The sequence below is a fragment of the Apodemus sylvaticus genome, chromosome 11, assembly GCF_947179515.1.
Source record: "Apodemus sylvaticus chromosome 11, mApoSyl1.1, whole genome shotgun sequence".
Lineage (NCBI taxonomy): Eukaryota > Metazoa > Chordata > Mammalia > Rodentia > Muridae > Apodemus > Apodemus sylvaticus.
Window position 1 is genome coordinate 28617231 of NC_067482.1, and position 27296 is coordinate 28644526.

At 37.1% G+C, this 27296-nt stretch overlaps 1 protein-coding gene across 1 annotated transcript in view; it reads right to left on the reverse strand.

Moving 5' to 3' along the window:
• Adgrl3 (adhesion G protein-coupled receptor L3) overlaps window positions 1–27296 on the reverse strand; it is a 465758-nt gene that overhangs the window by 97588 nt on the left and 340874 nt on the right. Inside the window, exons 11-14 of the mRNA XM_052199002.1 lie at window positions 11884–12067; window positions 10738–10860; window positions 6435–6643; window positions 5545–5721 (exon numbers count right to left, since the gene is read on the reverse strand). Coding sequence (XP_052054962.1) covers window positions 5545–5721; window positions 6435–6643; window positions 10738–10860; window positions 11884–12067 — 693 coding nt within the window. The remainder of the gene's footprint in view (window positions 1–5544; window positions 5722–6434; window positions 6644–10737; window positions 10861–11883; window positions 12068–27296) is intronic.

Sequence of the window (27296 nt, forward strand, 5' to 3'; positions counted from 1 at the left end):
GTGATTTACTATACTACATTTGGCCCAAGTGATGATGAGAGGGCATGCAGGTGAGGAACAACCAGGAAAGAAAGCTAAATAAATCCAGATGCTGAAGAAAGAAAGAAACAAAAGAGTGTTGTACTCAGATAAAGTAATGGAAACGTTACAAGAATATGGCCAACTCATTCTCCACACATCACCTAGCTAACCACATCACATTCCTCCTACAGATCAAGACGTTTCATTAATAAGAACATCATACTAATTGAGGTAACCCAGACTCAAAAGGTGAATCATGGTATGCACTCACTAATAAGTGGATATTAGCCTGGAAAACTGAAATACCCAAAACATAATCCACACATCAAATGAGGTACAAGAAGAAAGGAGGAGTGGCCCCTTTTTCTGGAAAGACTCGGTGAAGAAGTATTCAGCAAAACCAGAACGGGGAAGTGGGAAGGGGTGGGTGGGAGGACAGGGGGAGAGAAGGGGGCTTACGGGACTTTCGGGGAGTGGGGGACTAGAAAAGGGGAAATCATTTGAAATGTAAATAAAAAATATATCGAATAAAAAAAAGAAAAGAAAAGAAAGGCACTCATAAAAAAAAAAAGCCCTTTCTGAACAAGAATGGGCAGATCCATCATCTTCCTCTACATCTCTACATCAAAAGATGGGTCTCAATAATCCTCAGTACCAGGAAATTTGAATGGCCGAAAAGCACCTAAAGAAATGTTCAACCTCCTTAGTCATCAGGGAAATGCAAATCAAAACAACCCTGAGATTCTACCTCACACCAGTCAGAATGGCTAAAATCAAAAACTCATGTGACAGCAGATACTGGTGAAGTTATGGAAGAAGAGGAACAGTCCTCCATTTCTGGTGGGATTCCAAACTGGTACAACAACTCTAGAAATTAGTCTGGTGGTTTCTCATAAAACTGTACACAGTACTACCTGAGGACCCAGCTATATCATATATACCCAAAAGATACTCCAACATGTAATAAGAACACATGTTCCACTATGTTTATAGCAGCCATATTTATAATAGCCAGAATCTGGAAAGAACCCAGATGTCCCTAAATGGAGGAGGAATGGATACAGAAAACATAGTACATTTACACAGTTCACTATTTAGCTATTAAAAACAACGACTTCATGAAATTCACAGGCAAATGGATGGATCTAGAAATTGCATCCTGAGTGATATAACTCAGTCACAGAAGAACACAAACGGTATGAAGTCACTGATAAGTGGATATTAGCCCAAAAGTTTGGAATACCCAAGATTCAACTCACAGACCAAATGGAAGTAAAACAGAGAATGGCCTTGTTGGTCATCAAAGAGAGGAGAGGCCCTTGGTCCTGAGAAGGCTGGATGCCCCAGTATAGGGGAATGACAGGGCAGGGTAGAGAGAGTAAGTGAGTTGGTGAGTAGGGGGAGGAGGGATTGGATAGGGTGTTTTTCGAGGGGAAACCAGGAAACGGGATAGCATTTGAAATGTAAATAAAGAAAATATCTAATAAAAAAGAAAGAAACAAAATAAATAAATAAATAAATAAATAAATAAATAAATAAATATTATTATATGAAATAAAATAATCCTCAGTACCACAGCCTCACTTCCATACCCTTCTGCTTATCCCCAAGCTCCTCAAAAAATGTAAGGCCTTGAGGGCCAGAATTAGAAACCTAATCACTGGTGTTTGGTAATGCATAGGATAAGCGGGAATCAGGCAGTTACATGAATATAGAACATGTAGTACATTAGAAGGTACAACAATAACCTTATGATAACTATATTACTACCATCCTCAAAATGTGGAAAACCAATAAAAAAGAAAACAAGTGTTTCTAAAAGTAGGGACAACTCATAAATGAGACCAATGGACAGAACTCATATAGATAGCTAAGCAGACAGACATGGATAAGGGCAGTTCAGTGCTCAGTAGAATCCCAGAATGAAAACAAATATCAAGATTTGGTATCAATAAACATCAAAACTATCCTGTCAACTCTTTCTTTCTTTTCAAAATTGTCAAACAAATAATCTCATATAATCTAATATTCTTAACTGTATATAAACGTTACTGAGACATTAAAAAGGGGTAACTAGTATATACAAATACATGTGGTCTAACTGGTCACTGTATCTCTCATTATGTACAAATAAATTATTCTATTTCAATGGAAGTTTAATGCAAATTTGTTAATGCATTTCATTTTAGGATTCTAGCAGTTACTAGGCCCAGTATTTTCAGGTCTCCTCTAATCACTAAAGTGCCAAACTTATGTTCCGGGACCAAAATGGAGCTGACTGGGGTAATCACTGGAGACTGTGACTCAAGACACACATGAAACATTCTGTGTGAGTGATTACTAAAGGAAGGTATTGATTCCCATCTATTTTGTCTCTAGTTGACACACAATAGTGGTCACAGTTGTGATTCTTTTAAAATGGATTGGAGAGTAGCTGTTAGGAAATGAACTGAGTCCCCCAAAATGGTATTTTGTTGTTGCCTACATTTGATCCATTTTTTCAGAATTTAATGCCTTGGCTGTTTGAAATGTAGGATCCAAGAGCCCGACTAACACATTCCAGAATTAAATCTATCATTTGTCAATGTGGCCAATCCTGCTAAACTCAATCAGTTTGAAATGCTTCAACAAAATAAGCCTTGCAGTCCCTTGAAAACCAGAATCTAAACTGTGTTGAAACAGCATTTTATTTTTGTGTTGCCAGCTGGATGCAGATCCCATCTTCTTCAAGGATACCTGTGCCATCTTTTTCTAAATTCTAACAACAACAAAAAAATCTGTGCAGCAGGAAATTACTTGCATCCTTGGCATGATGTATGCAAACCTTCTGCCAGAGTTTTTAATTTCTAAAACGTATCGAACATTAATAGCTGTTCCATTCTTACTGACGTCATGGAGATGAAATTTCACAAGTATGTAATTGCTAATTTATCTCTCAGAGCATATAACTAAGGTAATACATTTTATGTGTTCTTTTGTGTTCTAGGTCTAGCTAAAATATATATTTTCCTTGCACACACACACCCACGGTGACAGACTTCTTTTACTAGTACTACCAAACTGTGTGCCGCCATTTTGATAGTCTAACTCTTTCCACAACTGGTTTCGGGGAGCATCTGTGCAAAAATGGAAACCATTCTGTTGCCATAACTTTCTAGATAGGTAGCTGTGCTTAAAGTGCTTGTAGACTCACTCTCTATGTATACTCTGAAGTGCTATAAAGAGAACTCTAATTGAGGTCTCAGAGATTTCAAGGGTAATGGGCTGCCGTTAGATGATGCATACCACAGTGCCGCATTTCTGTAGAACTCAGGTGATTGTAAGAATTCTGAGTTCAGGTTTTGTGTGCCTCCCCTTGTTGTGACAGTTAAATGTGGTTAATCAGTTTGAATTTCATAGGTCATGTAGTATGCGGGTATGTGTTCAGACCCCAGTCCTTAGGTATGAATGTTAAGTTCTTTGGACTTAGTCACGTCACTACTGAAGTCTTCCTCTCCAGATGCTGGGCAGCCATGTTGTATGTGGTGCAATATTTTTTACATGGATACTCTGCATATTTTTCATAGGATTCTCAACCATCATATTTAACTTTTTTGTGAGTTTCTTCATATGTCTTCTTTTGGGATATTCTTTACAATTTTCCCAGTTAATTCACTAATTTCTTAATAGAAATCTTATAACCTATCAACTCTAATCTAGGAAATTTTCCCATCTTTATATATTCAATATGTCCATAGAACACTGCAAAAATTTCACTCTAATCTCTTCTGTAATATGATGAAACTGTATATGTGTTTGCTTCCTCTATGGAAAACCATACATTTCTTGCATTTATTGATGGCCTCATTTATTTTGTGCTTTATTACATTGTACATCAACAAAATTGTCCTGAATTGAATAGTTAAACTGGATAAAAATATGTATTATTTCAAATTGTATTCAACCTACGAAGTAATTTGCCTTAAAATATATCATCTATCAATTCTTAAAGTTGCATAGCTGAGTAAGTTTTATATAATAGGAAAAATTTATGAAAATTTATGAAAGTACATTCAGTCATTGTTATAGCCAATTTAAGTTTTTAGTACTTATGTTTTTAAAAATTCAGTGTCTATTAAAATTATGATTAGGTACTCTAATATGATATGTTAGGAAAACAAAGGTTTAAATGTTGACACAATATATATTTCGCCCTAACAAAGAAAACTATTTTATTAACTATATAAGATTATATTCTAATCTCATGCAGTGTGTGTGTGTGTGTGTGTGTGTGTGTAGAAAGGGCTCAGTGGTCAAGAGCACCTATGGTTCTCTTAGAAAACCAATGTTCAATTTCCAGCACCTACATGAAGAAAGAAGCATCTAATAACTCCAGTTATAAAGGATTTTAAGGCTTCTTCTGGCCTCTGGGGCTCTGCACATATGTGCCGCAGACATACACATAATCATAAATCTGACCACATAAGACAGAAGTAAACAAAACTCTAAAATAGTAAAGCAAATATGATATACTGTATGATTTGAGACTAATAATTTTAATATATAACATTTTATTATTTTATTATATTTAATGCATAAAATATTTGAAAAGTTATAGGTTATAAAATAAGATATTAAATATTAATTTAGTTTATGACTATTATATATAGAAAAATGTATTTTTCACTAAATATTTTGTCCAAAAACTGTCTGGCTTTTATATTTTTTGAGTCACATAAACAACACAACCTAGCTCTTCTCTCCCAATATTTATTGATTATAATCAACAGGGATAATCAACTCAGATATTGATTCAGGCCAATTGAACCAACATGTTTAGAGAAGCAAGACACTAGGATTCCTAGTCATTCTCAAAGTATCTTGTTTGAAAAAAAATAGAGATCTCCAATCTCTGAACTTTAGGGTCTAACACTTCTGCGTACAGACTGACAGTCCTTCTGTGTTAGAGGATATGCTAAACCCCACTTGGTCTTCTCTCTTCCATTGAAAATTCCTATTTCTCTTTTCATAACTTTCTATGTAGAAAAATCCTGTCATGCCAGAAAGATACAGACACAGCCATCTTAGCCAGTTTCCAACTGGGATTCGTTGACTGGAATGGGATGTCCATTCTCCTGGACTGCAGTACGCCAATTCCTCTGTTCCATTATACTCTGTGTACCACTTGCTTGCGTTATTTTTCCAGGAATCAGATTGACAGTGTGCCATCTTCAAGGTATCCAGTTTCGGCATCCATTAGCCAGTCCCTCTTACACTGTCCATGGGGTTATGGTATAACACTTATTTGTCTAAATTAAAATCAGGGAGGCTACAGGGAAATGTATTGAGCAAACTCTGATTTTATGATTTTTATATTGGTAAAAGAAAAGAAGCAGTTATCAGAACCATCCAAAAGCATATGGCTGAAATATGAGAGACCCTGGCTAGAATTTTTAGGAAAGAATTGACTTGTACAACTCAGGATATTTAGAGGTACAAGCCTGGTTGTACGTCAGAGCATTCCTGCTTTATGGTATATCTTACCTTAACCTCCACATGCGCCATCAAAACCGCAAAGTTGGTGAGGTGGTTACAGGAGCAGGTAGTATGTGTCTTGTTGGTGGTCAGGAGTCGACAGCCTTGTGTTGACCAATAACCTGTCATTGTGCGCTTGGAATAGCTCCAAAATGAACAGTTAGGGTTGAAATTTTCTTCTGACTGCTATGGTGGAAAAAGATCAATAAAGGCAATAACTATTTTACAATGGAGTAAATGAAGTAGGTCCTTTCTTTACTGACAGCACAGCCCCATGCTCTGCTGTAATCCTTACAGAGCTGTGTTCAGTACTTTCATATTAAGTGGCTCTCATCAATTTGAAGTGAAATTGAATACCGGGTATTTATTCTGTCTGACTAGAAGTGAGATTACTATTTTCCAAAGCTGTTCATACCACAATGATGTTACTAACACTATTGTTGGGAAAAAAATTGTAAAACGATGGTCTTTTCCTTACATTTACAACTTCCAGATTTGTATATGTACAAAAATAGATCTTTAGACCCAGACAAGATTGTGTATATAACAGCATATGAAATACTGTCCAGTTCAATATAGTACACTACAAGCTCTTTTAAAAACTGTGTGGTGTATATTTATATATTTACAATATATATAATATTGTATTATATATTACATCTAGGGGCAATATCATTTCTATAGGGAAAAATTAGCATATTTCATATAAAGACAGGCTTTATTTCTTTTTCTGGCCTATGTTTTTCTGGTATGTTTTTCAGAAAACAACCATGTCTGCACTCATTAATGATATATTCTATGTTAGATAATAGATAAATATTAAAAGAAAATTAATATATATAATATTCATCCACAACAAGCATAAATGAAATAGACAAGGAAACATGTCGTTTTCTTACCTTGATATGTTTAACAGTAAATACCACAGGATCAGCCAAATACACTTTATTACTGAATTCCTTATTTATTGCTGCTGTAATAACAGGGGAATTGACGATAACCGAGTGATTTGTGGACATAGCTTCTGTGCCCAACTTCATACTGGCATTCTCCGTAGACAAATAAGGACCCAGATTATTATACAGGACAAAGGCCACTCTAATCTCTCCTAAAATAAATGCAAATATGAGTTAGAAATTGGAAGGAACAGATTATGTTTCTATACTCCGCTAGAGTTCGCAATACTAGTTAGATAGTATGGACAAGATAATATAATACACATTCACAGACATAAAACCAAACATTCATTTGCTTGGTACCAAAGTACTGAGCATCTGATGAGGAAAGGGAAATTGAATTACTCAGTTGAGATCACTATATATAATTTCTTTAAGCACTGAATCTGAGTCTGAAATCCTGTCTCACTGTGTACTTGAAACTAAATTCAAGATGCTTCCTAGAGCCAGAACCAGAATCCAGAACCACAAAGAACAAGATGAAGATCATCTCCTTATATTCTGAAGAAAAATAATGTGCATAGCTTCAAAAACCCTAACCATAAAAATTGAAAAACAGAACTTCAACAAAGTTAAAATTTTGAACTTATTAAAATATAACATTAAGAAAAAAATATGAAACCACAGACTAGGGAATATGGGATTCTGGAATAGACAGAGCATCCATGCTTGTCAACAGTACAGTAATATAAGACACCTAAGATTACCCAGCGATATTAATGGACAATTTAAGGAAAAATACAACAAAAGCCATTTCTATTTAAAAAAAAAAAAAGGTAGTTGGAATCATTAGCGATTAAAGAAACAAAATGATAAAACTACTTTTGCAATACTATTTTATACCAACTTGATCCTAATGTTTATATGGGCTTGATACAGTTCAAATCCTTGTACCCTACTGATGGGAAGACAAAATTTTGCAGTGACTTGGAAACACTCTGACATTTTTTATAAAGCTGCATTCATATTGACCCTTCCTGGATAAGTGAGAACATTTACCACAAAGAAAACAATTTGCATGAGACTTTTTACAGAATCCTTATTGATCATAGCTTCTATCTTGAAAGAAATCAAAGAAAAGAATAAATACATCACAATAATAGAATATACTAGGTGTCAATACAGCATGAGATATTAATAAATGGAAAATATGACTGAATCTCAACGTGACTTTTTGGATTACTCAATCTAGGCAGAAAATAGTTTGTACTGGGTGATTTTAGCAATATGAAGTATAAAAACAGAATGATAATAAAGATATTTCTTTAGAAGGCAAGACCAGTAAGTAGCACAATGGAAAGTGACAGGTAATAGGAAACATTTAGTTTCTAAGTTGTTTATCTTTCTATTTTATGTGTTATCTGTGAAGGTAAATATAACTGTCAGATTTCTTAAAGTAAACTCTCACATGGATATATTTCATTGTGTTTTAATCATACTACAGTGGATTATTTTTTAAGTAAGGACACTAATTGTTTTTATTTGTCTAAGAACTCAATAATCATTTTCTTTTTAGGACACCATTTCCACAAAGTCACAAAGTCCTTCTACCTTATGATTCTTTGGGATAATTCTCTAATTATGATAATTTTTAATGTTTACATTTCCCCCCTTTTGTTTTCATTTTTATCATTACTTTCATGGTAAAAGTCAAACCCTATGTCTTAATTCTATTATGAAGGCAGAGTTGGGCAAGAAACAGATGCTACCCTGATCACTCCAGTTATGAAGATGAGAAAGGCAAAGTCTCTGTCTTTAAATCTCAAGGCCAAAAAGAAAAAGAAAAAGTTTATGTGTTAAATGAGAAGCGTGTGTGTGTGTGTGTGTGTGTGTGTGTGTGTGAAGGGGGAGTTAAAGAGGTATGAATGCCTTATATGACCGTGAATGCCTTATATAAATATATTTATATATTTATGTGCAGACTTCATGCCCAATAGTAGATGGCCAATGGAAAATAAAGTCAATGGCACCATTGGGGTTTCCTTGTCTTACAATGAAACTCATGCCAAAGCCTTTTTTTGTTTTGTTTTTTGTTTTTTGTTTATGTTTATGTTTTTTATATGTTTATGAAATTCCCTATTTGGGGAATTTATATATAGAACATATACACAGGCTTGTTTTCCCAACCAGCACTGCAAACAACTTCTATGAGCACTCCAGGCAGACACATTGAATCAGATATGATGACTTCAGATTCAGACAGGTACCAGTGACCCCATGATATAAGTGGCTGCAGTAGCAGGGTTACTGTACCCAGAGACATTCCAGAAGTTTTTGTGTTATGTGGTAAGCTGTTGTTTCTTTGCATCCATTGTCTTTTTAATAATCTTACAATGAGGTTGTAATAGAAGCTATATGAAGAAAGCGGGGATTCTTATGTTTACCTATATCTTGTAGCACACCAAATCCAAATAATAGCAGTTCACTGAACACTTATCAGTTACAGTAGAGAAAAGGCTATCCTTCGATATCTAGGATAAAATTTAGGATGCTTGAAGGCTATACTGTGTATTATTGAAGCATTGTTCCTATGAGGTCCTATGGGCTTTGTTCCTGTTGATTTAGAGGTTCGTGTTTTGTTAATGTCCTCATTACTTCTTGTTCTTATAAGATGGAATGGCATCATGCCCCTGGGCATTAAGTAGAACTGTTATGACCAAGGCAGTGTGCGCACTGTCTGCAATAGTCTGCACCAGATGGGTCTTAGAGCAGAGAGCAGAAGTGGACACATACCTCCATCCCTTTACCAGAAGCTCTCTCCAATGGATAACGACTAGCAAATGAAAATTTAGGTTTTCCCAAAGGAATCTCACAGGGGAAATAAACTTCTCATGTGCAGACTTCATGCCCAGTAGTAGATGGCCAATTGAAAATAAAGTCAATGGCACCATTGTGGTTTCCTTGTCTCACAATTCAACTCATGCCAAAGCCTTTTTGTTTTGGTTTGGTTTTGGGGGTTTTTTGTGTGTGTTATTGTGTGAGGTCAATCTTTTATTTTTATTTTTATTTTGTTTTATGTGTACATTGTTTCTCTCTTTTACCTTACAGGCCCTTTGCATACATACTGTGGCTTCTAGCTTAGTGTTCTTATTGGATTCCTGAGTGTGAGAATGAGAGGGTCTCTGGTACTTTCTCCTAGGCGCTTATCCATCCTTCTGTTTGTTGGATTTATCCTATTAGAATGTGGTAGTTTTTGTTTTATTTTGTTTCATTTTATTAATGTCCCTTAGAAGCCTATATATTTTGTAATGACAGACAGAAAGGGGATGGATCTGGAAGGAGCAGATAGAGAAGAATCCAGAATCAGGATCTTTTATGTAAAAGAGAAAACTAATTTCAATAAAAGGAAGATAAAATGGGATGATAGAGAAGCTACCATGAAAAGACAAGCCCTGCTGCAGGACCATGTATGCTTTGGATGATGAACATAATTCAAACTATTTAGCATGATCACAGGTCACGAGAGAGAAAAGATATGAAGTGGTACAAATAAGACAGGCAGGGGCAGGACTCCCTCGGTCAGGTGGTTTTAGTCCCTGTGTTACTAGAAACAAACTGGTGAGAGTTCTGTCTAGGAAGGATGGGAAATGAAGTTAAAGTTAAATAAATGGAGCAGGACTTGTAGAACCAGAAAGGAAGTAGATGTAAGGATCTGTTTCTATGTCTACAATCTTACCACTGCTTCAGACATGTCAGACCTAGTCCAGCTGGCAGCACAATAATGAATTCTACGTTTCCTTTTAAATGATTTCTAGTGCCTTGACTATATTTTATTCTGATGACAGTGCATTAAAGTGGTTGATAGGATTAAGAAAATCCATTTTCTTTATTTTTATTAAGATTTATTTTTTTATTTCTGTGAGTACACTGTAGATGTCTTCAGACACAGCAGAAGAGGGCATCAGATCTTATAACAGATGGTTGTGAGCCACCATGTGGTTTCTGGGAACTGAACTCAGGACCTCTGGAGAGTAGTCAGTGCTCTTAACCACTGAACTATCTCTTCAAAGCTATTTTCTCTATATGAAGCAACAGTTCTGATTAAGTTAGTCCTACCTCAGGTCATCTTCTTACCACCTAACAAGTTTTTCCTGCCTTTGTGAGATTTTATTATTTTTAAGATTGGAGAAGCTAGGAATACACTTTCTTCCTGGGGTTACTTCTACATTTACACTATTTTTTAGTGAATTAAATTTAGCACACCAAAAAATTGGTGTGCTAGCATTAGAGTTTGTTTCCAACTTACCATTTCGGCCATTTTGCTTTAATGTATTTGCTGAAAGCTGGATAGTACTTCCGTGTCCTGTGTTTTCTGGAAATTTTAGATCTTCTAGGTTTCCTTCTGTGCTCAGCCTTGCAACTTCTAGCTCTGTTCATAACATAGGGGTGTCAGTGTTCTGTGAGAAATCTGCCGAAGCTACAAGAATTTCTGTAACCTCTCAACTCTTTCTATAGACAGGATTGAAGATTTCTTGGTCTATTTGTCATGTTAAAGGCAATCAATTTGTTCAAAAGTATATAGTTAGTGTTTTTACTTTATTTACAAGATATATAAGAAAAGATGTTCAAAAATTATGGAAAGAATTCAAATGTATAATAATCAAGCCTAATACTTTAAAATCAAGTCTAAGACCTTATACTTTTTGATCTTTGCTTTTTAAGTTAATTTTCAAAATGTTTTCCATATTTCATGAATTACATAAAAATTATTTTATACTCCAGAGATGTACTGTCACATCAATATTGATCTACCTACAAATCGAATAAAATATAAAACAGCTTTATCAAATCTCCTAGAATAAAATTGTCAGCTACATCCTAAAACACAATAAAAACAGATTTATATTTATTCGAAGGGATGATACAACTTCCAAGCATTAACATCATCAGTCAAATGACTTGTTTCTTATAGAATATAAATAACTCAAACATACTAAGAAGACAAATAATTCTTGCATTAGGAGGTCAAAGTAGTAATCAATGTAAAACCTACATAAATACATGCATACATAAGAATTCTACAAGTAAATTACTTCAGTGAGCTGAAGAAATCTCTAGGTAATACACCGAATATTGAATGTCCTATGGATGTTAACATGCATGAATTCTGATCTTCTTACACTCTCAGGAAGAGACTTAACAGTTGGACATCATTACCTATGGCCCTGAGGTATTTCTGTTTTCTTTACAAAGTCGGTAGTAGGTACATCCACACATAGAGACAAATTACCACATTTTTCATTGCTGCTGAAAATTATCCTACTTTGAAAAATATAATAAAGTATATCCACAAGACTGAAACATGGCTCTTGACTGGGGGTGTCAGCTTTTTTTTATCTTTTCCTGCTATACAAGTGACTCTAGACCTTCTGTCTTAGCAAAGGTCACTTACGGATATTGTCTGTATTCTCCCTGACAATGTCCGTCTTCAAAAGGTTATCGGCTAACACAAAAGCACTCTCCTCCACAGTGTCGAGCAACATGGTGGCTGCACGCAGTTGATCGCTGGTAGTCAGGTCTCTCCACGCATTCAAGGCTTGTGGCTGAAGGAGGTTGTTAACTGTCTCCACCATCGCCTAGGAGGAGACCAAAAGAACGGCACAAGTCTCTAGTGAACCCGCGTAGCTGTCAGGAATCCAGATGTACATGCTGCCCAGCAAGCAAAGAGTAGCAGTGTGCGTAAGATCACTATTGTCCCAGCCTCCCCTGTGACATGCTGCGGCAGAAGCATTCATCATGTTTCTGTAAATCCCTCGCTGAGACTTTGCAAGCCTGCCGTTGTCTTCCTTTGAAGAACAACAAATAGAACCATGCTTGTTTCTCAGAATCAACAGCAGAGGCTTCAGTAAGACTATGATCGCATAATTAAGGGATTTGGCTGAGGAAACAGTAGCACATAATGTAAACCAACAAGTTTGCATTCTCTACAGAAAATAGCTTTGTACCATACAGCTCCGAAAACCCAGAGGTTGACCACAGCAAAGACCGAATGGATGACTACACATAGGGGATGGCAGGGACTTGTTGCCTACAGGTTGTGGACTCGTGAAGCAAACGTTTTCCCCTTTGTCTTATTCTCACCTCCTCCCTGGCTCTCAGCCAGCTATGAAAATGTCAGAATGGAGAAAGTATCAAAGCATTTATATCATCAGTCACTCTGAATATGTTGTGTAGTGTGAAACCCTAACACTGTTTACCTCTCGGGAAGAGAGTAAACAGTTGGACATCATTACCTGTGGCCCTGAGGTGTTTCTGTTTTCTTTACAAAGTCAGCAGTAGGTACATCCACACATAGAGACAAAGTACCACATTTCTCATTGCTGCATGCAGAAGAATAATCTCTGTAGCTACCATTTATATATCCCCTGTGGTTTCCTTTATGTGGTAGGTTGCAAAAGGAAAACAGTTCTCCCATGAAGGCTTGGGTTTCATTCAAACACAGAAACCAGCAAAATAGAAAAATACAACACCTGCAGTTTGAAAGTGATCATCCCTGAACCCATTCATTATGAAGTATGCCTCCAATGCAGATAGAAAGGCAACTAAACAGCCAGCGTAGACACAGTCTCTAGGCAGCACACGAGAGTTTTAAAACAGGATGCACATTACTGACACATTGGCAAAGGGATTGGCTCAGATGGGAGTCAGATCCTCTAAACTGCTGGGTTTTCTTCTGCCTGGTGTTTTCATAGGAACTAAGTAACAACTGTTAAAGATTCAGCTTCATAATGAAACACCTTGGCTGCCAATTAACACCAGCTTCAAAAACTAATTTGCCTCTTGATAAAGTTGGGTTTTTTTTCCTTGATATTTTCAAAGCTACCCCAACTTCTGGTCAAAATGACATCATTAGACTTTTAAGTAAAATAGCCTTACATCTTGTGTACTTTGCATTAATAAACATAAGCATACACACGTCACGGACCACCAAAAATGACCTGTGAGTGAATGCATTTGCCTTGTGTGCTTGGCTCTGTCGTGCTTTTCAGGGTTGAAGTATGACGTGAGAGTCACACAAAACATTTCCAAACCACAACAGCATTAGCTGCTTTCCAGGAAGTATTCCATGGGAGTAATGCCAACAGGACATGCCAGAAATCAGGCACCAGTAGATAAAACAAGAAATGAAGGTTTAGGTATTTCTGAAGCCAAACAGTCAAACAGCAAATATGGAGCTGCCGAGTGAAGGGACCATTTATCCTAAGATTAGATGTTCCCCAGAATTCATCAGCAATGCTCAGTAAAGTTCCACAAAGAATTGAAAGTATCCCTTGTCTTGAAATTGGTGTACCCATCTTCACTGTTAATGACTTCAGCAGTCACAAAATAATCTGACATGGAGTATTTTAATCTTACCTTAAGGAATGGGTACTGAGAATATTATAGTATTTCTATTCTGTCCTTTGTTGGTTTTAGTTAATATAAAAACTGCTAAATGATAAAAAGTGGAAAAACGAACAGAATGACCATCTTTAAAAACGCATCCCAGCAATCCTATAAATAACATGTTTCAAAATCCAATGATTAAGCCGAGAAAGTGCATAGATGAGTCTAGAGATCAGTAATCCAATCCTCCCCACAATGAAAGCCCAGGAACAGATGGCTTCACTAGCAAATTCAACCAGACATTTAAAGAATTAATAGCAATTCTTCTCGAGCTGTTCCAAAAGGTTCAAGAGGAGGGAATGCTTCCAAATACATTTTATGAGTGAGCATTTCTGTTCTGATACAAAAGCCCGACAAAGCTGCACAGGACATAAAACTACCAGTCCTATCCCTGATGAGTGTGGATGCATAATTCCTCAACAAAAGGCCAGCAAACCAAACTCAATAGCACATTAAAAGAACCATCTATTATAACCAAATGTAATTTATTTCTGAGATGAAAAGATAGTTCAACACATAAAATAAATGGATGTGGTGTACTTACTCCCTTAAAATAAAGGATAATGTCACCTTATTATTTCAATAAATGAAGGAGAAGCATTTAACACAATTCAGCACTTTTCATGATTAAAAGCCACCAGCTAACCAAGGATAAAATGAAATGACCTAAAAATAATAAAGGTCATACAAGAAAATCCCTCCACTAACATGATGAACAAATCAATAAATTTGAAATTGTGGCTTTTAAGGTCAAACGTAAACCAAAGAGGCCTACTGTAGGTGCTTCTACTCAAAATAATTATTTGAGGCTATAACCAGAGCAATTAGACAAGAAAAAAGAAATAAAACCTATCTAAATTGGTGATGAAAGGATAAAACTATGCCTTATTACAGATTAAAGAAATACACAGGAACTCAAGAGGCTCTATTATGAAAAATCAACAGTAACATAAAATCTGTGAGAAGCAGTAGACTCGGAGCCTGTGTACAAAAGACCACTTTAACTAAAATCTGTGTCTTTTGATTAATGCCAATTACTGCCCAGTAATCTTTGTTTTGCAATTAAAGAACTGTAAGATGAAATATTTTCATAAGTACAAATTTTGAATACATTTCAGCAATCTTATCTTCCTAGGCATGGTGTAGCCTTTAGAGATGTATTTAATTAAAATTTAAGAGATATAAATAATTTGCAAATTTTCTAAAGAAGAACAGAGTAAGTTTTTTCTTGATGAGTTAATAATATTTTTAAAACAATCTTTAAGAGATGCTAGTCACTGCTTTCAGCTATGTACCTACAAACTCTTCTAGACTGTTCCAGTCCAACGGTCGCACAGATGGCCCTCATTAAAATCCATGCTTCACACAAGAAACACAACAGTCATGATATTCAAAAGGCAATATTAAGTATGAGGCAGGGTTGATGGATATGAGGGAGAAATACCAAGGCTTAGGGGAGGAGGTAAGGGAGATATATCAGGGTGTGTGTGTGTGTGTGTGTGTGTGTGTGTGTGTGTGTGTGTGTGTGTAAGAGAGAGAGAGAGAGAGAGAGAGAGAGACAGAGACAGAGACAGAGACACAGAGACAGAGAGAGACAGAGACAGAGAGAAAGAGAGAGAGTATGCACATGCATGTATATATGAACATGTGCTCAGGCATGTTTGTGTGTGCGTGAAATTGTCAAAGAAAAAAAAAAGGAAATCAACCACCTACTAATGATTGGAAAGACTGATGGAGTCTCCTTGGCTTATGTATCTGAGTAGGAAACTTGGAACCATATTGCTAACACTGGAAATGGGAAGTAGTTCTTCTTGTACCTTACGACCAAACCAGAAATAAGTATAGTTCACTCTTATAGATACTTTCATAGATACTTTCATGTCATGCCATATGTGAGGGGGAGAAGAGGGGAAGGAGTTTCCAGTGAGTAAGTGTAAGCGAAGGTTGATCCTTCGGTTGCTATAACAACCACATGATAATGAGACTTAGAAGGAATAAGTCTTCTGCAATATAGACTGATTTTGTTTGTTTGTTTGGTTTTGTTTGTTTATTATTTTGTTTATTTTTCCAAGACAGGGTTTCTCTGTGTAGTCCTGGCTGAGACTCCCTTTGCCGGCCTGGCATTCAGAGATCTACCTGCCTCTGCCTCCCAAGTCCTGGCATTAAAGGAGTGCACCTCTGCCAGGCTTGCAATGTTGTCTTAAAAATTTAACATCTTACAAGACATAACTCCTAATGAATACATGACTTGATGGCTTCAAGAACAAGAGAGTGGTGACCTATGAAAATTTAAAAGGCATAAGAGCACAGCAGTGCAGGCATGTTGACCCTTCTACGGGTCAAACAGCACAGCAACATCTACTGTAGCAGTTTTCTAGTTAATACCGGTTAAGTTTTCTAAAAACGGATGGAATACTTGTTGCCATTTAAACGAAAGTCAGTTAAATAGCCACAATTCTGTAATGAAAAAGAACATAGATATTTGATTTTCTTAGAATATTTATATACTTGTTATTTTATCATAAATGATAGCATCTAAACACCAGACGGTTTTTGTTGTTTTAAAATTGGGGTTGATTTCTACTTCTCAGTTTTCATAGAATCAAGCTTATAGTTGTAGTTTAAACACTAACTGATGGTTAATATACACTAGCCTTCTTTAAACTTGGAGGAGATTCTTGAACTTCAAGGTACAACAATACTTACTAATTTTTCTTTAATTTTTTTAGCTGAACATTTATATTCTAAGTTTGAAGAAAATAAGGTTGCCCTAGCTTTATCTTATAGAAGCTTTTATTCTCACCATTTCATAGGACTTTACATTGAATCCTGGAAGGGGGAAATTACTAGATTGTATTATAAAATTTGAAGACGTTGATTATAATCAATGCTGACCTTGCCAGAAACCAAATATAAATTAATGTACCTTTTTACAACAGCTTTACCCTGAATGGAAGATGGGCACTAGAAAAGTTCATTCAAGTCTACCACAAAATATTGGTGTGGCTGAGAATAAATAATACTTTCTACCAAATTGATAAAATAAAGCTACTCAACAAAGTAAGTCTTACTATATATTGGATTAGGAGAAGACAATGATGGATACTGCATTTCTCATTTTATAGTTGCCCCATTAGACTCTATAAATATTGCACCATTTGTACAAAATATAAGTGAAATAGCTCACATGTAATTTAAAGATATGTGAGTACCAGAGATAAAATTTTTTCTATGTGTATGTTGACATCATACAAAATTGAACTCTTGTTATTTAATTTAGACAATAGACATTTTCATTTAACTATTTATTTATTTTGTGTTTTTGAGACAGAGATGCTCAGTGTAACCAAGACTGTCCTGGAATTTACTCTATAGACCAGTCTGAAACTTCGAAATTCACCTGCCTCTGCCTCCCCAGTGCTAGGGTTAAAGACATGCAGTCCACTGTCTGGCTCATTTGACTATTTTTAGGCATGCCACGTAATTGTGGTACATTGCTAAGGACATTTTATAATTCTACTATCTATATTTTGAATTGGAAGCTTTATTTATTTGATAAAACTACTGTGAAAGACTTTGGGGGAAAACAACTATTATATTTTTGCAGTGACAACTGCTGTAATAATTCCAAGAGTATCTGCTTGTGAAACAGTCTAAGATTTCTTAGCGACTACCCAACAGAGTCAATGGTGGGAACCAGGAGTGGGCCATCTTACCCAGGTGAGCAGTAGTTCCCAGGCTGGAAAGTAAGCAGAACCAGATGGGGAGGGAACTCATGGGCCCTTCTACCTCCACTTGAAAGCCACAAACGCCAACAAGTGACAGGAAACACTTGTGAGAAGTCGAATACATTAGAACTCTTGGAATTTTCTAATACAAGCTTTTAAATCACGAGTTCCATCAGTTTTTAGCTCAGGTTTCATTCACTAAAAGTTATTCTATTTTTCTTCCACAGTGAACCTGTTCTGTTTTCTTTATATCATGTATCACTCCCTAAGAGTGTCTCGTATATTCATTTACATCTATGGTTATTTTATTCCTCCCACTGGAAAGAAAGGAATCTTTACAAGAATTGCTCTAGGAATCACTTATAAGGGCCAAAAATAATGTTCAGTCACCATTTTCTGAGTGTATGGCATACAGCAAAAGTTCATAATTTAGCCAATTTTCCATTTCATATGTGTGGGGGCAAAAAAAAAAACACTCTAAAGGCATTGAATTTCTGAATCAAACAGCAAAATAGAATATAACGGGTAACATACCTTAAATAGATATATTTCAAGACTTCTTATTTCGAGACATTCAACAGGACAATGGCATCTTACTATGTTTGAGTTGCTATAAACCACGTTGTATATGAATTTAAAATGTATTATTTATAGTTCCTATGGTTGTGAATTAGATAATCAAGGCACTTGCAGACTCAGTGTCAAGGGAAGCCCCTGTTTATCCTTACATGGTGGATGAGAGAAATGAATTTGGCAATCTTTCATAAGGCACTGATGCCATTCTTGAAGGTTCCTTAGTCTCAACCTAATCCTATTCCAGATACTCCCCTTTTGGATACCACAACAATGGGCAGAGAATTTCAAGATATGACTTAGGAGAAGATGGAAACATTCACATTACAGCAGACTTCATTTCAAACTTATTCATGTTTACCAAAGTTTTCTGTATTTTTAACTTCCTTTCTCACTAGATGATGTGCTTTAGAAAAGATATGCTTCCACAGAATATATTAGTAGCAATTAGGCTAGCATAACTGACTTTTATTAGGAAATAACTAATGACAATAAGAAACAATAAGAAAACTAAAAGCATCCTTTTTTATTTGTATAGCTTTTTGATATGTCTTCTGGAAGAATAAAGGGGCAAATATCCCCATGGTTTTGAAGGTAAACACTGTGAGTTGGAGGGAACTGAAGAAAGAGTTGGAATTCAGGAGGAAAAAAATGTGCACTACACATTCCCATGGTGAATGCAAGCCAACATATAGTGAACAACATAATTATTTTCTTTGATTATTCTTTAGTTTTTACTTTTGCAATGTTGTAGATAGACTATTTTGTGTATTGTATGGACGTATCACCTGTCATTTAAAAAAACATATGGCCTATAGAAAAGGGTAAAATAGAAGGTAGGATGTCTGGGAGACAGAAAGAATTCTGGAATTGAGCCAGGCACAGAGATTTGCCTAGGAAGATGTGAGGAGACAGGCACATAACAGAGCACAGGTAACCAGCCACATGGCAGAATGTAGGTGAAAATAAATGGGTTATTATAATTATGGTCTAGTCAGAGATGGACCTAGATATATAGTAAGGAATTTGTAAATATATTTTGAGTCTGAACCTTATTTCTGAAGCATAGGATTTGGAGAAAGAGCCAGACATAACTTGTACAATGGGTGCTATATTGTTTATTATTTTAAGGTAAAGAAGCTGTTTATTTAGACAAAAATGGGGAAGGTGATTGTTGAGGTTTGGTCTTTTGTTATGTATTGCAAGGCTAAATTCTGCACCTGGAGGCCTAGTTACCTACCAGTGAGTTACCATGTTTACCAGCTTTTGTTGTGCAAGCGCTGTTCCTCAATTCAAACCTATTGGTTAAATATAAAAACAGTACAGCCAATTACAGGTTTTGAGTTACCTGGTTGGAGGGTTGCAGACTGAAGAAAGAAGAAGGGTAAGAGAGGGGGGAGAAAACACCCATGAGAAGAAATGAACCCTGAACACACGGCCAAGAGAAACAGCACATATTTGGGGTGCACCAATGGAGAAGTAGCCAGTCCAGCAGTTAGAAATGCAGATTAGGATTTACCCTCCCTCCCCCCAGTAATTGCCAAAGCCAAATAAAACACCCACAGTCTGAGTCTCATTCATTTGTAAACTAGATAGGGATATGTTCAAACTGGTTCAACTACAATAATGTAAAATTTAGCAGTTGAAGATAAAACAGGCATACATTTAAAATCATGACTGGAACAGGTGACCATTATGCTCCAATCTGGATTTAGATCTAGATTCAAATCAAAATTTTAAAGGTTACAGTCAGATTTCATGCAATTCATTAAGGCGGTAACAAATGGGACGTGCCACAAATGAAGTCAGGTTAGGACCGAGAAGAAAAGCAGGAACCTTTGCCTCTGTGCTTTGGTTGCTCCAAGGTATAAGACCAGCACACAAGAGAGCTAAACATCAGCAGCAAAAGGCACAGCAAGTCATAGATCCTTGTTAGAAATGTTCAAGAGAAAAGAAAAGACCAGAATGTATTGCATTTGAGTGAAGAAAAAAATTATATTTGCTTGGCTTAAGCCAAATTGAGGACAAGGATGAGCTGACAGATTAGTGATGTTCAGTGCATTTGAAATTCAAGAGTAGGTATTCTAAAATAGTACACAAATTTAAAGGAGGAAATCGCAGACCTCCTTGGAAAAACTGATTATCAATCAAAGTAATATTTCACTCCTATTGCTGGGATCATTTAAGAGAACTTCCCTGATCTTCTACAGGATCTGGATTCAAGACCTAGAAACCAAATGAGAACTCCCAACTGTCTAACTCTAATTCCAGGGAATTCAATACCTTTTCCTGGCCTCTGAAGACACTAGGCGCATGTTGTGCACAGCCCCAGATGCAAAAAACACTCATTCCACGAAATAATTATATCAATATGAATAATGTTTAACTCCTTATGTCAACATCTGTTTTTTTGAGATCCTCCTGAATGTAAAAACATTCTGGGAAGGGAAGGGAAGGGGAGGGGAGGGGAGGGGAGGGGAGGAGAGGGGAGGGGAGGAGAGGGGAGGAAAGGGGAGGGGAGGGGAGGGGAGGGAAGGGAAGGGATATGATATCAATATTTATCATAATTGTGCACAACAATAATGATATATTCCTAGGGACAAAAAAAATGGAGCAGAGACTGAAGGAAGAGACATCTGGGGACTGACTGCCCCACCTAGGGATCCATCCTCTCTGCAGACACCAAACCTGACATTGTCGCCATTGCCAAGAGGAACTCGCTGACAGGAACCTGGTGTGGCTGTTCCTTGGGAGGGAGGGCCAGCAACTGACCAGTGCAGATGTGGATGCCTGGAGCCAACCATCAGACTGAGCTCTGGGACTAGGTGGGCGAGCTGGAGGAAGGACTGGAGGAGCAGAGTGGTGATTGCAACCCCATAGGAGGAACAATATCAGCTGGCCAGACCACCCAGTGCTCCCAGGGAATAGACCACCAAAGAGTGTATACACCAAAGAGTGTATAAGGAGCAGTCCACAGTTCCAGATAGCAGAGGATGGCCTTGTCTGACATCAATGAGAGGGGAAGCCCTTGGTCCTGTGGAGGTTTGATGCCCCAGCAGAGTGGGATGCTGGAGTGGTGGGGTGGGAGAGGGTGTGCGGGTAGGGGAGCACCCTCATAGAGGCAAAGGTGAGGGAGAAGAGGGTAGATATGGGATGGGAGGGTGTGGAAGGGTAACAGTGGGATATCATTTGAGATGTAAACCAATGGAATGATTAAAGAAATAAAAATAATGCTCTCTTCTTCATAATACTTATATTCATGCTTAAACTTTTCTCCTATCTCAATCTTGGAATGTACTGGGGAAGAAAAAAAAGCCTCAAGAATTCTGTGTGCTTTCTCTCACCCAGTGTACTTGTTTGACATATATAGCTGTGTTCCGAATTACAGCATAGTGGTCAATGTCAGATGCTACAAACATTGTGGTTAACTCAGTGTTAGCTCACTCAGTGACATTAGACACATTAGTGATGTAATGGCCAATTCCATTTGTTTTAATATACTTTTTGATGTTTGAACAGGACTAAATTATTGAGGGGCATTTCTAAAATGATATGCACATCATCCTTGATGAGATATTTCACTATATAAGTTCATTCATACACTGATATAAATATGCTCTATATTTATTTATAATTTTAAAAATTAAAGGCAATTTTCTTTGTTTTTTCGTTTTTGCTTCTTGATATGAAGTTCATCAGCTGAGAATAAAATAAAGCAAAAGTTTTAAATCATAACTGAATAGGACACATTGTGATTCAATCTGGATTTAGATATTGATTCAAATCAAAATTTTAAAGGTCAGATGCTCAAAAAGTCTTCAAAACAGTTTATAACTTGCAGGTTTTTATTAGAAGTCAAGTTGAGTGACTGATATTTACACATCTGATCAATAAACCAAAGGTTCATTTTATAACCACTGTCATTTAATATTATTAAGCGTATAAAAATGACTAATCCCTGAACTCCCTTTTATATTACATTGAAGTATTGGCATTTTCAAGTCTTAATTAAAATTAGATTGTATAACACAACTGACCTTAATATAGTAATAAGAACCTTTAACAGAACACAAAACTAGAATTCTGTAGAAGAGACAGTTAATGAGAGCCCTTGTTGGAAAGAAAAAAAAAGATTGTTTTCAAGGTACCATTTGATTGCATTGCTTTAAAAGTGTACTTTAATTTAGGATGAAATGACTGAGTGCTGTCAAAGCAAATGACTGAGTGCTGTGTTATATCACAGAAATTAAATACAGCTATGGACTTGACTCTCACCTTGTTACAGACTCAAATTAATTCAACAAATATTAATTGAGCACCTTCAATGTTGCAATTGATTAGAAGGCAGCAAAAAACTGACAGCTGTTCTCCCTTCCCTCTATGATATAATATAGGCAGGGCAGACAATTAAACAGGAAATTAAAATCCAAGATGGCAAGCACTGTAACAATAGGAAGAGGTATAAAGACTATCAGAAAAGCTCTGCAAAGACGGGCATTTCCAAACTGAGTTTCAACACTGGCCAAGGAAGCAGGCATGCAGTGTTCTGCCTTCCATACAGTGTAACTGATTATTGAGGGAAATGAAAACAATTCCCCATAATCAAGCAAAAAGCCCAAAGGTTCCCATGGCAATAACAATGGACAAAGGCTAGGTTTCAGGAGCCTTGCAAGCTATATGGAGACATTTGCAGTTCTTCCCACAAACAAAAAGAAGTCATTAAAAACATTGTCAAGTCAGGAAGTCAGATGCATCACCACGGTTCATATGCATTAACTTTTAATTCTCTCAAGAAGCCACTAATGTATAAATTATTACCATCGTCACGTTACAGTGAGAAAATTGAGACCCAGAGAAGTTAAGTAACTTGATAAAGCTAATTAGCTACAAACATGGGGTAGAATTTGGGTTCAAATGGGAGTCTTGTGTTCTATCTCTGGGGATGAAGAAAGGCAGAGTTTTCAAACACATCTACATGATTTGTAGATTAATTAAAGCCAGTTGGTAAGGGGAAGAAAGAAGCTTATGGTAGGCACCAAAGAGGAATTCAATCAAAATAACTGAAAAAAAAGAAAATATTGTGGTTTCATGCTTGAAGAGTAGTGTATATAAGTTTGTGTATTAAGAGATTGTAAGGAACTTGATGAATATAGATTTGACTATTTTGACTTGCTTATAAAGTACTTGAATGACACGAGAAAGATCTAAATGAGTCTAGCATCACAAACTGAAGCAGATTGATAGAAGCCACTGGAATATCTAACTGCATCCAGAATAACTGAGTACGTGGGGAAGAACTTATGTCACAGAACCATTAACAATAGAGGAAACTTGGGGAAGGGCAGTCAATAATTTCTCATTACAAAGACTGGGTAAGAAGCCCAGGAGAAGAATGCTGCAGGCACTTATACAGCACTTTGGCTGAAAGACATTGACTCCTTTCTTGATACTCCAACTTGTACAAATGCAGGACCAAAGTTTGGCAGCTTGCCAGCACTTAGCATCTCTCTCTTCAGAGTCAGACTCCTGCTTGACTCTGAATAAGAATGCTAATCACTCCAGGAGTGTCTGCCTACCTATCATAAGTCATCTTCCTTCAAGGCTGGAGGCACAAAGAGAAGGTGATTGTCCTACACCTGTAGTTGCCTTGGATACCAGCAAGAAGAAAAACTCATAGTGTACCCTTCTTCCTTTGCAGATGAGAGCAATTATGTGTAAGTGTAAAGCTGTACCCCAGAACAGAAGGGCTCATCTTGTAGGTAACAAATTGGTCCTTTCCAGTGATGAGGGTGATTTAAAACCAATGTATTGGGCTGCTTTGGAGGAACTAAGCTATGACGAGGCCAAATTGGGCCACATCTTGACAAGGCCAAATTGGGCCACATCTCGACGAGAACCACTTCATATGCTTACTTCTTACACTTTCCTCCAGTTCTTCAACTATTCAAACCTAAGGATCATGCCAGCTCCTCGGAGATGAACTCAAGGTTTTTGGGTCCCCTTTATTTTTCTTTTTACCAATATGAGGCTTAACTCCCCATATAAGTTTTTCATCTCCATGCATCTCTAACATGCATGGTGGGCTATACCTCTGGATTTAAGTTGTTGAGACTGCCAGAGCTTCCCTAAGGGTTCCACCACTTTTAACATTAGGGGCCAAGATGTATCTCATTGTGAGTGTATGTTCAAATTCAAAGATCATCCTTGGCTGAGGGTGAGTTCTAGGATGGCCTGATCTACCTAAAACACTGTTGTTTTTTTTTTTTAATCAAAACAAAAATTTCACCATCAACAGAATGAACAATTAGAAGTCTTCAAGTGGAAACATGCCCCTCAAACGTTCAATATAGACTGTTTGGAATCAGATACAAACAACAGATATAGGAATGAAATTCACTAATTGTGAGAGTGGAGACTGAACATAAAAAAAATGAAGGTGGAAAAATCAGTTATGGGATAGAATTTTTTCATGCTGCCTACTGTGCCACAAAAGAAGACACTGAAACATTAAAAGGAACAGTAATTCAAAAGAATGGTCTGTTGAAGCGGTAACATTTCTCATCACAGGCATCAAGATCACAGAGATCTAAAATAATGAGGTCACCATGGGAACAACTCAAAGAAAAGGCCATTAAGCATTAGGCTAGGAAGTGCCCCAACCTTAACAGTTTGGGGAGAAATGGAGGAACTGTTGAGGAAGCACAGAAACAGGAGCTAATTGGTGGAAGGAAAACCAAGTGAGGTGTCCTTATGGGAGTACATCAGGAGGGAAAGTCAAGAAGGACAGATTTTTCCAATGGATCAGATAAGATTAAATTAAATATCATGTATATACACACATACATAAACACCCATACAAATACAGACACATGTGTACATATACACAGTCTAAGAATTAAAGAAAAAGAGATCATGAGTTTGAAAGAGTGAGGCAGTGGTGTATGGGAGGAAATAAGGAAATAGAAGGGAAGAATGATGTGGTTATCCTATAATCTCAAAGAACAAAAAAAAAAGTACTCACACACAGTTTTATTATAAAAACACACAGATTCAGATTGAACACTGAGCATTGGTTTAGCACCATTATATGCTTAATTGTCTTGAATTAATATTAATTATTGAATTAATAATGACCTTGACAAGGGCCCATTCAGTGAAGTACTAAGGTCAAAGGCTGGGACAAGTAAATTTAAGAGAAAATGAGAGAAAGGTACTAGTGGTAGTATAGGTCCACAGATACAAGATTTATGCTGCAATGGCCATTCTAGTAGGCAACTGGAAATACAGGCCTGCAGCATTGAATAAGCAGCAAGTGTTTAGAAATCTAAGAGAAGCTCAGTGGAATTTAAACACCTAAAGATACAGAAGGAAAAGTAGCACTGCTTCTTTCTAAGAGGCTTAATGTCAGAAAAGGGAAGTGATCTTAAAAAGCAGCTTGATAATTGCTGCCATGGGGGTGGGGTGGGGGGAGACTGAGTGTTATATAAACTCATGTAAGAGGGTATTTATGATGAATAGGACAAAGAATGTAACTTATAGTTCCTGACATATTGAGTGGGTGTTGTCAGATAACACCAAGTTATTCAGATAAGAAAAGGACAAAAGAGAGGAAAAGTAGAATTAGTCCAAGCAGAAGGGATTGTGATAATTCAAGCTCAGAGCCCTGAACTCTAGTAGTTGGGTGCTTTGGAAACAGATGATCCAAAGTTACAGGGGGAGCCAGTTAAAAGTATGGGCAGTTGACAAGAGAAGTCAGAAACAAGGACACCATAATGCAAAGGTGGAATACTCTTTCGTAAATAACAAATGGGATCAGTGGACAGTCTTTAAGTAGGCTTAAGATCCCATATGCATTTTAAAGTATGACTCACTTAGTAGTGGGGCTTCAGGTCTTCCTCCTCTCTCCACGTTGGGATTTTATTTAGCTTGACCTTCCAAGTATCTTGGGCATACTATGGTCCAAAAGTTCATATGTGCAACTATCCTCTGTGTCAGCAGCCTCTATTGGTTTGCATTTAATTCTTACCACTCTCCTGCTCCCTTTACATAAATGATATCTGAGCCTTGGGAAGAGGGAGTGTGGGGAGCTGTTGGAATTTGAAAGATGTAGAGAGAGGAGGAGTCAGTTTTCCTGAAGGCTAAGTCCTCTGGTAGGTTGGCTGGGCTCAAGAGGAAGTGCACGCAAACAAGAATACATAGGCAGCACAAACTGAACTGGGTGAGCAGAGAGGAAACAAAGTTGTGTGGGTGTGTGTGGGTCTGGGGGAGCTGAGGGAGAAAAGAATATGACTGAATACATGGTAGAAAATTCTCAAACAACTCATTAAAGAAGAAAAAGTGAACAGCGGAGCAAATGGAACAATGGAAGTATTCTGATATCTGTAAAGCAATTTGATGACACGTATGGATATCAGAGGAAAATAAAATTTACAGCCAAATTCACACTGCAAAAGTAAAATATTGTTATCCTGGCTGACACTTTTAAATGGTGTTCAAATCCAAATACTTTCCACAGCCTGCCGATTTAGTATGATCCTTCAACCTGTTGGCTATGATTATGTTGGTCTTTGCATTTCCTTACCTCTCCAACAATCCTCACTTGGCTAGCTTTTCTCTTAGTACCGTGGGATATCTTCTCCACCTGGGCACATGGCTCATTTCAGCATGTCAGGACTAAACTTCATTCTCAGCACCCTAGAATGTCTTCCTTATTCTACAACAGTCCTGTCAATGTTATGACTGTTACTTATTCTTCCAGGTACTACTGCTGTCATCGTAGGGCTACCCTGATTTGCTGATAGCACTATTTCATTTCCCAACTCCAGCTGCTGAAACATTCTGAGCTATTCAGATTTAATGCTAACTCATGGCCCTAAGGTGGTGGCTGCTAAAATATGAGAACAATTAACTAGAGCCTTCCCCATGAGCTATCGGTGCGAGAAAATTGCAGAGAATACCACAAGATGCTCCTGCCCTAACCGCGGAATGTTCCTGCCAACGTTAACTCCAGGTGTCCCCACCTGGATGACCTCCTCGCTTCCTGCTTCCATCACTAGGGGTGTCTCCACCCTTCCCTCCTTTGCTCGTGTGTGAAGGTCAATTCCTTCTCTGTAAGCCT